Here is a 15,506-nt window from a genome sequence, read left to right on the forward strand (position 1 = left end):
ACATTATATAAAGTAGTTAAAATGCTGCTTACATTGTGTGAATTGTAGTTTAATTAAAGGATCTGAAAACTCCTTCCAGCACTGGGAAGCACATTAATGGAAAAAACACTTATGCTGTCCCTCCATTTGTCCACCAGATGGAGCTTTTCTATCAAAGGTAAAGTAAGGCTGTACTTGGTTGTTGTACTGCAAGGAGACCAGCACTTTCAACAAATCAAATCAGGAGATCTTTGCATGATCACAGTGATGGATTTCTTCATTTCTCAGCTTTTTCTGGTAAAGGCTGTAAAGTCCCTCCCTCATATGAACCAACATTTCCGTGTATGAAGATGAAAGGAAAACTTACATTTACATGTTTTATGACCACACAGTCTATACAAATCCAAGACACATCATCACACACACCATCATGCCCTTTTCCCATTGCTGGCAAAAAAAGTCTTGAAGAAGAGCAACGCAAGCTAATTCATGTTTTCTGAGGAGGAACTTCTGCCAATGTGCCTCACTGTACTCACTCAGCATGATCAATAATTCAAGCTTGAGGGTATTCTAGGTTTCCGTTCGGTGAATGAAAATAAAAGTGACAGCTTTAACTTTTCTGTGGAAAACTTGATGGGAGATGTTGAGATTTTTTTGCAAAGCATTGCACTGACTGGACAGGTTTTCTGGATCGGGTGAACTGGGCCGGAAAATAAACCTTTTTAAAGATTTCACCTGATATCCTCTTTTAGACGTGCGGCTCTCAGGTGAAGGTGTGTGTGTGTGTGTGTGTGTGTGTGTGTGTGTGTGTGTGTGTGTGTGTGTGTGTGTGTGTGTGTGTGTGTGTGTGTGTGTGTGTGTGTGTGTGTGTGTGCATTGTCTCTGTTTAACGCTCACTCTCACTGTGTTTAACTCACTTACCTGCCAGTGGTCGTTACAAACCACAGAACTTTATTTTGAATTCCAGTAGATCTCACATTTTCTTATAAGATACCAAATATGTTTCAGGTATAAAAAGTAACTAAGTACATTTACTCAAGTACTGTATTTTACAGTAGTACCTACATTTTGAGGTACTTGTATTTGAGTATTTCTATTTAGTGCCCTTTCTTTCTGTATCTATTTTCTTGTACTTATTTCTTATTTTTTGTGTTTCCTTGTAAACGCCACTCAGAGCGGAAGGCAAAAGAAGAATTTTATTGTACATGGAAACATGTTTTAACAATAAATGCTTTGACTTTGACTTAATGCTACTTTATACTTCTACTCCACTACATTTCAGAGGGAAATATTTATCTGACAGCTACTTTTCCAGAATAAAATATATAATCCATGTATAAAATATGATGCATTCTTATGAATTAGTTATCAGCCCCACCTAGTAACACTGCATAATAATAATACATAATAATGATCCAATAATGAGTACTTTTGATACTGTATGAACATGTTGTTGCTATATTTACTATGTTAAATTTCGAATGCAAGACTTTTAAAAAGAGTATTTTAATTTAAACATAATATATCTTCAATAAATGATACAGAATATATCAAGTATGGTACTGAGAGTGTGAAACACAATGATTTTTCTAACCTTGAGTGTAAAGGAACAAGAGGAAGTATCTACTTAATGATATTCATGTCTTTCTTCACAGTTAATCCTCTGAGCACCTTGAGGTGTATACCTGTAGAGCAATGAGCTGCCATGCATTGATAATGAACTCCTTCAGATTCTCCACAGAGTCACACTTCTACCTCTCAGATCAGCAGGAATTCTTTCTATCAACTCCATGATGACAGTATGATGAGTGCATTAGATTTGCATGGAGCCCATTGATATTATCAGTGGAGAGCTTTATTAGAGGCGATGCCCAAAGGTGGGAGGGGCCACTCTTTCTTTCCTGATAGATAAGTATAAGACCCCCTGCAAGAATGCCATCACATTGGGAAAAACAAGTCATTGTGTTGCCTTGCCTTGCCTCGGTCGAGTCAGCTCCAGAATGCAGAAACTCATCCTGCCCGTTCTCCTGGCATCCTTCTGGACACTCTGCACAGGATCAGGTGAGTCTCCTTTTATTCATATAGCTGGGAAATATGCACTGGAGAATTTATTTACATTTCACTTGCCACAGTAACAGAACAGAAACTGAAAAAAATAACTGAATAATTAGATATTTATCCTCTAATATTAGCCTAATATTAGATATTTAATTTTTTTTTCTGCAGAATTTCAGCTTGTCCTTTAATATGTATTTCTTATATATGTATATTCTTATAAAATCTGTGAGCTGTGTAATCTAATAATGCAAGTGATATATTATTAATATCTGAATTAACACTGAACAATATATATGAAGTGAATGAATACATCAGAAAGCTTTTCAATGAGACCAGCAGGGTGAAGTTGCTTTTTTACCATTTTTATTTACATTCCACCTGCCACAGTAACAGAACAGAAACTGGATAATTAACTGAATAATTAGATATTTATCCTCTAATATTAGCCTGCCAGGAAAGGAATCTGCAGAATTTCAGCTTGTTTTTTTGTATTTCTTATATATATTTATTCTTATAAAATCTGTGAGCTGTGTAATCTAAGCATGCAAGTGCTATTTTAGTAATATCTGATTAACACTGAACAATAAGTGAATGAATCAGAAAGCTTTTCAATGATTCCAGCAGGATGAAGTTGCTTTTTTACCATTTTGTTTTTACCAGGAAAGGATTTAAAAAGCAAGTGATATCTTATTAACACTGAATAATACATATGAAGTGAATGAAAACATCAGAAAGCTTTTCAATGAGACCATCAGGATGAGGTTGCTTTTTTTACCATTTTTTTTCCGTGCCAGTCACTTTATTCAATTAAAAAGTTGATATTTTTCGGAATCCAGATAATCTAAAAAGACAGAAATCCAAAAAATAGATTCAGAAAGATGCTATGCAGAGAGGAGAAGAAAAAAAACGTCACCAAGGAGCCACAGCTCCTCAGATGGAAGAGAGGCTCCCATCGCACCAAAACCGCTGCACGCGTAACACCTGCCTGGTCCATCACACTGATGTAGTACCGAGCATTCCAGATGTGTGTCCGACATCTGCAGCTCGATGGTATGGTGGTATATGAGGATACAGAGAAGCTGTATCAGCTGAGCCAAAGACAAGAAGAGCAGGCAGATCCGGCCGAGCTGAGAATCACTCAGAGCCTCTGTGGTCCGGACACCTCTCAGTCTCTCTCTCTCTCTCTCTCTCTCTACCTGCTCACTGAGCCAATCACAGTCGTTTGCGTCCTCGTTGCAGCAGAGAGACGCATCGAGCTGCGCGTCTCCATCGTCTCCAAATCAACTTCACAGCGGGTTGATTTCATTTCACAGAGAAAGCCTCGAGGTCTGACACCAACACTCTAATGGAGTAAAATAAATAAATGTGATATGTGCATATGTGCAGTCTATAAAGTGGTGGATGTATAGTGTAAAGTGCACCAGTGGTTAGACTCCAAGATGGTTGCAGATAGTGCGTGTTTAAAGATATTGTACATGAAGGGGTACAAGAATTGGTAGAGTGAACTGGAGGCTATAGTTTCAATCTCTCCTTTTCGTTTGAACCGTGTTTCTGTGTGAAAGCGCACAGTTTATGTCTGGCTCAGACAACACAATGGCATGAAAAGATCCGTCTTTGCTCTCTCTCTCTCTCTCTCTCTCTCTCTCTCTCTCTCTCTCTCTCTCTCAGCTCCATTGAAACTTCATTCATATTGTTCATCCGCTCTGCGCCTCACGGAGAGATCAAAGCTGAGCGCTGATTGGTCAGGAATTGTGCGGACAGAGATCTGATTGGCTGAGATAAAAACAAGCATGAGCCATAAAAATAGATGTTTCTATATACAGACAGGGATGGAGGAAGTATTCAGATTCATTTCTTAAAGGGACTGTTTGTAACTTTTTACACGTATAAATCTACCGGGTCGGGATCCCATGCGCGTTCGCAGAGAGAGAGTTCCTATTGGCTGTTCATTCAAAGGAGGCAGCTGTCAATCAATCACAAACTCCGATCAAATGGTCAAACTAGGCAGCGCTGATCAAATATGAATCAATATTCTGTTATTGTAATGCCTATTTCTCACGTAAAATGTTTTCAGAAACATCTTGTAGTGTACTGTTTAGCTGTAAAATGAAAAAGTTTGCTCCGGCTGGTGGGCGGTGGTTGGTATTTCCTCAACTGATCTCAACTTGGATGCTGGGTCACAAACTTCCTCATTTTACAGCTAAACAGTACACTACAAGATGTTTCTGAAAACATTTGAGGAGAGAAATAAGCATTAACGTAACAGAATATTGATTCATATTTGATCAGCGCTGCATGGTTTGACCGTTTGATCGGAGTTTGCGAGTGATTGACAGCTGCTCGGGGACACCGAGGCACATGATTTTTTTTAACATTGCCTGTCTCATGCACTACTGTCAGGATACAGTAACCGTTTTATAATCATCAATCAATCATATTTGCTCTAATTCTACCCACTGCTGCTTTAAGTAACTATAGCTGCCAAATAAATGCAGTGGAGTAAAAAGTACAATATTTTCCCTCTGAAATGTTGTGGAATATAAGTATGAAGTGGTATGAAATAGAAATATTCAAGTTAAATACCTGAAATTTGTGCTCAAAAACAGTTCTTGAGTAAATGTACTTTCCACCACTGCTCACACACAAAACATGAGCAAACATTATTTGGCTGGAATTCAACTTTTTATAGGAGCGATTTTGCAGCAATATTCTATAAAGAAAGCATCTTGACTGATGACTGACAAGCTTAATTATCACAGTTATCAGATGTAATTGCTACATCTCACACAGCTGTGGTCCTGAATGCTCCTGTGATGATAAAACCCACTTTAGCTGCGGCCTCAATGCAAATTTCTGAGGGCAGAAAGTGACACATGTTCACAGCTATACCGCCCATGCTGTCAGACCATGAGGCAGGCGAAAGTGAGTCAAGGTTTTGAAATTAATCATAATCTTTTAATACCCTCAGTCAGCGCCCAGGCGGTAGTCACAGAGTAATTAGAAATTTCTAAGAATTATTTTTTCTTCTGCAGTGTTCGCGCTCCGCTCACGCACATGCAAATCTTGCAGCAAGAATAAGAACCTATCAAAGAAATGAGCATCTCTTTATTTACAGCGACCAGTACAGTGAATGATGGTACTACCCAAATGTTTGCCCCGCTGCTACATTTATTTTCAATATCCATTATCGTGTCAGAGCAGGAGGAAACGGCTTACCAACATGGCAAAGAAACCAAACATTGACTTCCTTCACAAACACTGGGAGCAGCCCTCGCACCAGTCGAATAGCAGAGCGGGAGACCCTCCCTGTATTTTTTCAATGGCATGGTGTGTTTTTCATAAATATTTGATTTGTGAGATAGCTGCAGATATTTGTCTCCGAGTGCCGGGTGGAAACATGCAAACCAATTGTGAAATATTAATAAACCCTCAGACAAACATGTGAGAACGGGACCTCGCTGATGCAAAAGATTGGCTCTGTGTTGATTCTGATAGCACGGAAAGATAAAGCACAAACGCCAAGGAAGACAATTCCTGTGTATTAGGGCTTTTTGTATGGCTGGGAATAACAGCCAGGAGCCAGTCCCATACATGGAGAACAATTCACTGTTTGCAGTAAGGAAAATAAACAATTAATAAAAGGAAACATTTGTAAATACACATAAAATCTAGCTGGACGTTTGTCAGTGTTAAGAAGAAACATCCTATTCTGCCCTCACAATAGCCTCGTTGGTGTCACCCACAGGTTAATAATGCAGACTGACTGTGTGTGTGTGATCTTTACATTATTTGCCATTGACACCAAATCTCAAGTTAGAGCTGTGGGAGCTTTTGTTGCCTTGACAATTTTCTTTATTTTCTGTGTTTCAGATTGGTGCTACCAGTCCCAGTTCGCCTGTGATCATCAGTGCAATGGTAAGCTCATTTTAATACAAAAAGCATAACATTGTTTGATTATAATAATAATTGTATTTATATGGTACTTTTCAAAAGCAAGTTACAAAGTGCTTCATATATAGGATGTAAAACCAACAGATGAAAAAGTTCAGTTCAGAAATTGGGCTGAAGAAAACTGAAGAAGAATCTGAACCTGTGATAATAAATTCAGATTTATTGGAGTCTAACTGAAGGAAGTTCTGAGATAACCAGTTTTTAACGTCTCTAAGACAGACCTACTAGATACTACTGGAATTGAAGGGAAAGAAGATCTGAGAACCATTTAAATAAAAATGAAACTTGATATGGTGCTTTTGAAATATTTGATCTAAAGGTAACATGTAGATGGAGAAGACTCCCTGCGGTACTCCATCCATGGAGGACTTACAGTCCGCTATAACTTGTTGGTCTTTTTCTCGTCTTAGCGCCAGACAATTGGAACCACGCCAACAGCGACTGTGAAGGAAGAAACCAGTCGCCCATCAACATCGTCACCAGAAAGACTTTGAAAGACGAGCGACTGACTCCTTTCCAGTTCGACAACTACCAGCAGATCTTCAGAGGCACGATCAAGAACAACGGCCACTCGGGTGAGCATATCTTACATTAAAAATCAGATCAGCCGTCATCATCAGCTGTGAAGCCTCTGTGTGACGTCCTTATGCTCGGTGTGTTTCCACTCCTCAGTTCAGGTTGGAGTTCCTCACCTGAGCACCGTCTCAGGTGGAGGCCTGCCAGGCAGCTACAAGGCTGTGCAATTCCACCTGCACTGGGGCAACGACGGAGGGCCCGGCTCCGAACACACCATTGATGGGGAGCAGTATCCCATGGAGGTAACCTTACCATACAAGATACACACCTCCTGTCTTTAGTCAAGTTATTAAAGGTCTTATTGATAACAATTTTATGACGATTAATATAAAAAAAAAAAAAGATCCACAGAGCTTTTAGAACGGTGCTGAAAAAATGATTATGATTGTGAATTAAACATTTTAAAAGTTTTAGCGGGTCCAAAGTGAATGTCTCGTTTATCTCTGTGGAAGATATCTGACGTTCGGTTCTCGCTTCTAACAAGGCTTGTGAGCCAATAGCAAAACGACGTTTGTATCGCGTGGTGTCTCTATCTGGGTTGTCAGTTAGTGTGGAAAAAACGGATAAATGGCTGAGATTGACAGTGAGTGCCTGGCGACGACTTGTTGTGAAGTAAATGCAATGAAACAGGGAAAGGGAGAATGCGACGTCTAGTGGCTGGTTATCAACAGCACCTTTAACTGAAGCTGGAAACTCAACAGTAAAACAGACCAACAATTTAAACTATGATCATAAAAGTGCACTTTTAAAATACGTATGTGAATATACTGTAAATTTAAAGGGCAAGGTTGGTGATATTCTATATTTTTCCCAGTAAAAGACGAAGACTAACAGTGCATTAGTCCGTCTTTCAATACTTCCCAACCTCCCTACCCTGTCTGTGGCTCCCAGCTTACTCAAGACATAAATGTTTAAAAACAGGCCAGAAATATATAGTTGTTGTTGGTTTTTAAAGGCTCAATAGTTCCCTGGACACTGTAGTTTTAGCAAACGCTACTCAAACAGGAGTGAATAGTGCATTTGTTGGGAACTATTTTCTGCCAACACGTCTTGTTTGATGTACTAGTGAGTATTTACAGCAGCAGGATGGTGTATGAAGGGTCGACTCAAAATAAACCACACTGCCCGTGTTCATTGTAGTAAAGAAACATGTGACTCATTGATGTGTTTTTTGAAACAATGGAGCTCTACGGCACAGAAAAATAAGATATATCAGGCATGGGATACACAGACTTGTTAGTAGGATCAATTCATTGTTGGTTTTTGGTCATTTCATAGAATTTGTTGACAATATATAATACCACCAGACTTATCCTTTAAATGGTCAACAATACTGATTGGGCCTTTTTATGGTTACACCAGTTCATTCTGTGACTAATTGATGATTTGTACATTGGTTAGGAAAGCTTTATTTATCTATTAAGTCCAGTGTGTAACAATTAGGTAGAGACCGCCAGATCCTACACACTGGACCTTTAAGACACGTTTTTAAGAAAGAACTGATTAACTTGAACTGATACCTTAGGTATCTGCGTCTATTATTAGAGCATGAAATGTACTCAACAAACGTTGCAACGTCTGTAAACTGATAAAATCGTGACTTTTTTGCGGGTCCCATTTACAATAAGATTCCACTGTAAAAAATTACTTTGTGAAAAAGTGTTAACATCAGTCATTTTGTTCCAACAGCTGCACATTGTTCACATGAAGCACCAGTACACTGATCTGGCAACAGCGCTATCAGACACACAGGGAGTTGCAGTCCTTGGGTTCTTCTACGAGGTAATCATTTTGAATCCTGTATTGTTTAAATTAAACTGCTATATGACAGAGCAGACCTCCAGTTGGAATGAAACAGTGCTGAAATGTTTATATTTCCATTCTCAGAGGTCCGATAGTGCAAACCGAAAGTATGACCCCATCATCAACGCTCTGCGAAGCATCAAAGCTGCAAGTAAGTACAGAAGTTCATTATAACCAGCTAAAGACATGGCTGCACAGCAGTGTTGCTATAGTTTGATCTGTGGCTTTTCTGTTTTCAGATGGCAATACGTCTCTGCCTCCCATCTCCCTGGCACAACTAATCCCAGCTGAGAAGAATATGACCTCCTATTACCGCTACAAGGGCTCTCTGACCACCCCGGGGTGCAATGAGGCTGTGGTTTGGACTGTGTTTGAGAATCCCATCCCTCTGAGCAACGAACAGGTGAGCGTCAAAGACTAGAACATGTAACGGAATGCAAGTGGATTTTGTTTTTCTAAAATACCCTTTCTTTCTTTTGGTTATAAGGTACAGTTTCTGACTTTTTATTAAAGGTACAGTGTGTTGGATTTGGTGGCATCTAGTGGTGTGGTTGCAGATTGAAACCAACTGAGTATCCCTCCGCTCACTCCTCCCTTTACAGTACTGTGGTAACGTGAGCCGCCGAGTGCAAAACAGTGGTAACGCCGTTCGCCTCTCTCAGAGGCCATCCTTACCATAATAACACTACTTCAGGAGCAACGGTAGTCAGATGGTGGCTGGCGGTACCACGGTTTTACACTCTGCGGCTCACGTTACCACAGTTCACAAGAGTGTCGGAGAACTACACTGGCCTTTGGGTAACGTAAAAACGTTTGGTTTGTCCAATCTGTGCTACTGTAGAAACATGGCGGACCACATGAAGAGGACCCGCTCCCTATGTAGATATGAAGGGTTCATACAAAGCTAACGAAAACACAACTCAATATTCCACACTGTTCCTTTAAAACTGCAGCCATTAAAAACGTTTCCCTGAATGGTGGGCGGAGATTTCTATCTAAAAGTATCTAAAAATACTAATTATTTGATGATTAGCTTATCAGTTTTATTAGCTAGTTTTCTATAATAACTTTTTTTTGTGAAATACTGGATTATTTGACCTCTTCATGACTCTTTTGAAGAATTTAAAGGGGGGATGAGGTGGAATTTGGTTGAACTGTTAACAACTCATCAATATCTGAAATGTGACAAGGGGCCCCAACCAGACACTGCTCTTTTGTAAGCATTGGCATACCAAAAGGTTTGGGAACTACTGGTTAACACGGGGCCTCATGCAGCAACATTCTCTTAAATTTATCAGTTCTTATGTAAATTCTCAATCTGTAAAGTAACTTGTAATTATAGCTGTCAGATAAATGTAGTGGAGTAAGAAGTGCATTTCCCTCTGTAGAAGAGCAAAACTATAAAGTAGCATAAAATGGAAATACTCAAAGTACAAGTGCCTCCACATTGTACTCAAGTACAGTATGAGTAAATGTACTTAGTTACATTGTTTTGACAAAAATGCTGTATTCACGGACTCAGTCAGACGACACACCTCGATGATCTAACATATGTGTTTATCTTCTGTTCCTCCAGCTGCGGGCGTTCTCCGAGCTCAAGTTTAAGGATGGCAAGCCAATGGTGGAGACCTTCAGGCCGGTCCAGCCCCTGAACGGTCGGCAGGTGTACCGGTCGGGAGGCGCAGTGATCCTGGCCAGCTCCGCCATCCTCGTGGCCGCCATCGCCACGGCCTTGGGACTGTCTCAACCTAACTAGAGCGAGGCATCCCGTGCTGCACTGCGACATTCATGGACACAATAAGTTCTGTTATCACTCCTAAGCTGAACCCTGGTTTGTGACATCTTCATCGCATGGTTGCCTAAGATGATCGACCACGTCGTAGTGCAGGCAGGCATGACTCACCTGGTGTTCCTCCCTTACAACACAAATGACAAAGGCGTTCAAGGAACGCCTTACGAAAGGTGCTGTGAGGGTTCGATCAGCATTCGTGCATGCGTAGTGAAGCAGTAGGTCTTATTTCAGCATTATGAATGTGCCATAAAGCAGGTTACCAAGCACTCAACATCAGATCTCTTAGTCATGCCCTAATTTTTCACAGCGTCATCCTATAAACACCAGCACACACTCGTACGCTTTTGATCCTCCTTGTCCAATGTCAGGTAAATTTAGTCTCTGCTTCATGTCAGTGCGAGTCGCCGATAGTTTGCGCTCTGAGTGCCAATGTCAGCCCCATGGCCTGGCACGTGACGCGCTGTTCTCAATGGGGCATGTGAACGGCACGGAGCTATTAATAGCAGAACTGAGTCAAATACACACGCTCCATTTCAAAGCCAGCGGTCAAAGGAGTCAGCAGTTTGGCTTTTCTTTCAAAGTCCAGGAGCACGCAGCGCGACCGTCAGGTGAACCCCACGCGGCCACTCGGTCAGCAGTTGGTCTGGGAAAGTGGGGGGAGGGCGAGGGGAGTGAGCTCCTTTCTCTGCGGGAATCCAGTGTCAGAAGCAGAGCTGCAGTCTATCACCTCCCAGAGTCAGAGGCTAATGACACCTGAGACAAAGATGAAGCTGCAGGGATGCTAACGCTAATAAAGTCTGGTTCCAGAGGGAGGAGGGAGCATCTGCAGCGTGACGAGACAGAAACACTTTTGAGAATCAACCTGCATACAAAAACGTCACCAAACCATTATTTTTCATGCATCTCAAACACTCGCATGAGTCCGCATGTCTCGATGTTCCAGATGTTCATAATGAGCAATACGCGTCCGTAGCCGCTGGAGTGAAGCTGCACACACATAAACCGTGCTTGCCAAAATTCATACGCACACACCTCAGGCACTCCATTTCCCATTTTTGACCTGTGAAGTTCAGTGAGCTTTATCTTGAGAACATGTGACCGTGTTCATGGCTTGTATTACAGGGTCTCGGATGCACTGAATGTTATCGACTGTGAATTACACCCCACTGAGTTCTCACTCATTTATTCAGGAGGACTCGTTATGTATTCTAGAGAGAGATCTGTGCAATTTGCCAGCAAGACTTATTGTGATGATCGAGCAAAGGGATCTGTATATTTTCCATTGTTTCATAAGGCATCAAGTTTCTATGCTGTGTCATTGTACACATGTATTTATGTACTGAATGTGTATATTGATATGAGAAGCACAGTTATTGTTATTTATGTATTGCAAAGTTTATATATATATATATAGTGTTGAATGCAAACCCATATATGAAGCATCAAGTTGTTCATGACCAATCGAGTTTACTTGTGATGTTCAAGTGTATGAGATTGTCAGGTTGTAATGCTTGAACGTGTCATAAATAATATGGAGAATGTGTTCCAACTGAACAAAAGAATAAACTACTTACATGTCTTTTTAATGGCAGCCTCTTCTGTTTGCACAGGCACAATTCAAGCTATTTGAACCGGTGATCAAAACAGTATTTAGCCTCATACAGTGTGTCAGCCTTGTCCCAGCATCTCTGCTCTATGAAAACTGATATTAGAATACACTCTGTCAGCTCTGATGTTTGTCTGCTGGCTCAGACACACAGACAAGCTTCTCACGTTCCTGTTCAATTCCCCTTCGGTCTGTCGGGAGAGTCTAAGGGCGCTCACGGATCTCAATCTCTTAATCCATTTCTAATTGACTTGTCCTTGATGTTATAGAGGCTGTTGGCCGGAATTCACTTACACACACACACACACACACACACACACACACACACACACACACACATACATTACACAGCTCACTATGAAAGCTACCAGAGGAGTAACACAAAAACGTTAAAGATGCTTTTGTGATTTTTATCTTTCCTTCAGTGTGTTATAGTTTTTTTTTGTGCATGTAAAAGGTCTGCAAAGCTACAAAGCCCAAAGTCCATGCCAAGGGGAGTTACTCTCCCCGACAGAAACACTGCTCATGAACTGCTGGAAACACCTTGCTTGAAGTCCCACCTTTTCTTCTGTAACGTAGTGATGTCACCAAATAACACATTTGCTTAATACCTACCTGGCGACTAGTTTGGCACGCCCCCGAAACAAAACTTAGGGGCCGTACACATGCCGTGTCTAAAAAAGCATGGAAAACGGCAGGTTATTTTTTCTTTCCAATGTGCTTCGGAGGTCACACTCCTGTCGCCTCTGCCGTTACTAAGCAACTGAAACCTGCGTGCTGCGATGACGATGATGATGAAGTTGCGGTAACTAAACTAAACACAATCAAAACAAGATAAATGCATTTCCAGCACCGTAAATCCCTCACAGTAGCTTTACACTCGATTTCTCTGTGTCAATTTGTCTGACCTTTCAACCGGATGTTGTGCCGTCCTCAGACCGAAAGGGAGAAGCCAGTAAAATAGTCTGTGGGACAGATCATAAAGCTCTGGGTAGCCCTGCACTAAAATGATTAACATCTCCTCCATATATTTACCGTAGACCGATATTTACGAAAGAAAGAAGATATCTGCCGGCTGTGATTGGTTGTTCTTCGTCACATGACATGCGGTGCGCACTGCAGCGTTCCAAAAGTTGAACCATTTTTATCTTGGGGCTCAGCCCGAAAAATGTGTGCTTGGGAATGCTTGCGCGCTGTGACGACAGCATTTGTGTTGCTCCTTAGAGCTGGAGTCCAAAGAGTTCGGTTCGGTTGAGTGGGGACGCTCAGACAGAGCGTTTCAGACAGAGTGTGAAAAGAGGCGCTGCAGCACAACTGGTATGAGAAAAGTAAAGCGTTTTTTGGACATTAAAGAATGTAAACATGTTCTAGTAGAAACCCAAAATACAATTATGCACCTGAAAATAGGATAAAATAAATAGCATAATAGGTCCTCTTTAAAAATCTATGTGACAACAACACACGCCTTTCTTTTCCTTACCGGCCTCTGAGACAGATTGCAGGTGCTTTTTCAAACTTCATCTCCTTTCAAGTTACATTATTTCCCTCCCCCCTATCCCCCCCTTCTTTTCTCAAGGAATCAAAAGGCGTATTGTGATGGACAGGCTTAGGAAGACAGCAGCCCTTCACAGAGAAATGCATGGAGACGGAGACAGAGTATAGACAAAAGCTGTAATGAAAGCCTCCCGTTCATTCCCTGCTCGCTCAGGCCTCTATCGCTTCTTCAGTTAAGCATCAAGAGGGACCGGGGATCAAAGGGTGGATGCTTAATATCTGGCAGGGGTACCTTGGTCTTCTAGTCAGGCTTCTAGGACAGCACCCATACAATTTCACTAACTCCTAAATCTCTCCTCAAATGCCCAATGTCCCTGGGGTCTCCGGGACAAAGGGCACCATTCTCCCCGCGAGAAACCAGATGCATCCTCATATTGAAAGTGACCCTCCCCGAAACACGCGCAGCTGCCCATCAGATATCCAGCAGCAGTTAAAGGTCACTGGGCCAATCTTTGTCCATGTGGTCCAGAGATAAACAAACAGTGTCACCTTTACTGCCTCTCTATGTGAGGTCCCTACGTCTCGGATCTCACACAGTCTCCTGATCGATGCTGCGATGTGTGCATCTCTACAGCGAGCTGTCACCAGGAGACAACTATAGCCCAATCAACTTTACTCTAATCCAATTGATACACCTGCTAACCTAGTTATTGTGTTGCCACAGTGTGATATAACTCACAAAGGTGTCTGCCCGCTACGGCCGTCATGACGTTAGCCAGCGGTGGAGAATGACTCATCTGCTGCCAGGTAATGTAGCAGCAGCTAGCCAGCGACAACGGCCCCCGCCAGAGGAAGCAATCAAAAAGGGCAAAACATTCATTTCCTCTTAAATTGAACTCAGGAGAGATTGGCTACGAGCAGAACGTTGCTTTGCCCTTTAGCACACAATGACTTTCATTCAATGAAAATTGCACAAAAACAGCAGGGGACCATTAACTGCTAATATCTTTTTTAGGAGCCTACTTATCACAGCGCAGACAGTGTTACAGCCATTAGCATACATTTCCCATCAGTGGGGATGATATCCTGTCATTTAGACACAGCGGCTGACATCGGTTTACGTCCAGCGCTGTGATAAACGCTGAGAAAGAATGTGAAGCGACTTCAAGCCTTTAGATCTCACAGAGCGGGACAATGAGTAAATCACCGGGTTTAAATAGCATTTTTAAAAAACATCATTCTTCCTTTCATAAACACTTGAGTTTCAATTGCAGGGGGTCGTTGTGGTCAGGACCAGTCCCATAGCGAGCTGTGGTGTCTTTACCTCGAGCAGAGCTGGCCCTAGGCATAGCCGCCATCCACCCATAGGGGCACCCCAATGAGGGAAGAAAAAAAATATGTGGAAAGAATATTCCAATATGTTCTCATCCCAACTCATCACATACCGCCGCTTTGTCACACCCCTTGGCGTCACTTCATTTTCGGCATCAAAACCACTATAGTTTCCCAAGGCGTCACTTTAGGATTAGGCAACAAAACCACTTAGTTAGGTTTTGGAAGCAACTACATAGTTGGGCTTAAAACTACTACGTTTGTACAGTGAAAATGACACTGAATGTTGTGAACACGGGACACAAACGAACAGCTGATTCTAACGTGACGCACGGGATACAAAGAGCGACCCATCCACTTCCACTCCCGCCCGCCCGGTGTGTCTCTTTCGCTCTTTAAACTACGTCACCACACTCCTGGCGCACTTTTTCTGAGTGCTTACTGTTGCCGCAGGTGGGTTTACATTATAGTTAATGGAACGCCATAAGACATACGACATAAAGCTAAGCAGTTTCTGTGTGAGTGGTGGTGGAATTGGCTGCGACGGAAGGGGCACCAGCTAAAATCTTCTTGATCAGTGCCCTGGTCCTCTGTGGTGTTCGAGGAGCACCGTGGCATTTGGCGCTGAGATCAGCTGCTGCCGAGGCGGCTCACTGCTCCCGGTGTCGGGCCGATGAAAGTGGAGTCAGTAAAGTAGACAGACCTGGCTCTGAGGCCGGCCTGTGGGAGTCAGCTTTAAGCGATAGGTTAACCGCTGTAATCCCTTTTAGGAGCAGCAGCTTTGGGAAAGTGATCTGGATTAGTCTGGCCTACTGTAGACAGTAGTTCATTGAGCGATAAGAGAGGTGGATGCACAGATATGGAATAAAAGTCCCGCCACACTATTAGAAGAAAATCACTCAATTAAAAAAAACT

General features: G+C 42.0%; 1 protein-coding gene across 2 annotated transcripts; it reads left to right on the forward strand.

The window, feature by feature from the left end:
* The first annotated feature begins 1,912 nt into the window (after nt 1-1,912).
* ca4a (carbonic anhydrase IV a) lies at nt 1,913-11,745 on the forward strand. 2 transcript variants are annotated; one of them, XM_074611122.1, is made up of 9 exons: nt 1,913-2,040; nt 5,017-5,019; nt 5,908-5,952; nt 6,399-6,563; nt 6,661-6,806; nt 8,254-8,346; nt 8,452-8,518; nt 8,607-8,770; nt 9,944-11,745. In XM_074611122.1, the coding sequence occupies exons 1-9, from the start codon at nt 1,980-1,982 to the stop codon at nt 10,121-10,123; spliced, it is 924 nt and encodes a 307-aa protein (XP_074467223.1). In that variant the 5' UTR covers nt 1,913-1,979; the 3' UTR covers nt 10,124-11,745. The 2 variants fall into 2 exon arrangements, with proteins under 2 accessions (XP_074467223.1, XP_074467222.1); XM_074611121.1 differs by lacking the exons at nt 1,913-2,040; nt 5,017-5,019 and having other exon boundaries at nt 5,279-5,952.
* Nucleotides 11,746-15,506: the final 3,761 nt, after the last annotated feature.

The sequence above is a fragment of the Sebastes fasciatus genome, chromosome 16 (genome assembly GCF_043250625.1).
Source record: "Sebastes fasciatus isolate fSebFas1 chromosome 16, fSebFas1.pri, whole genome shotgun sequence".
Lineage (NCBI taxonomy): Eukaryota > Metazoa > Chordata > Actinopteri > Perciformes > Sebastidae > Sebastes > Sebastes fasciatus.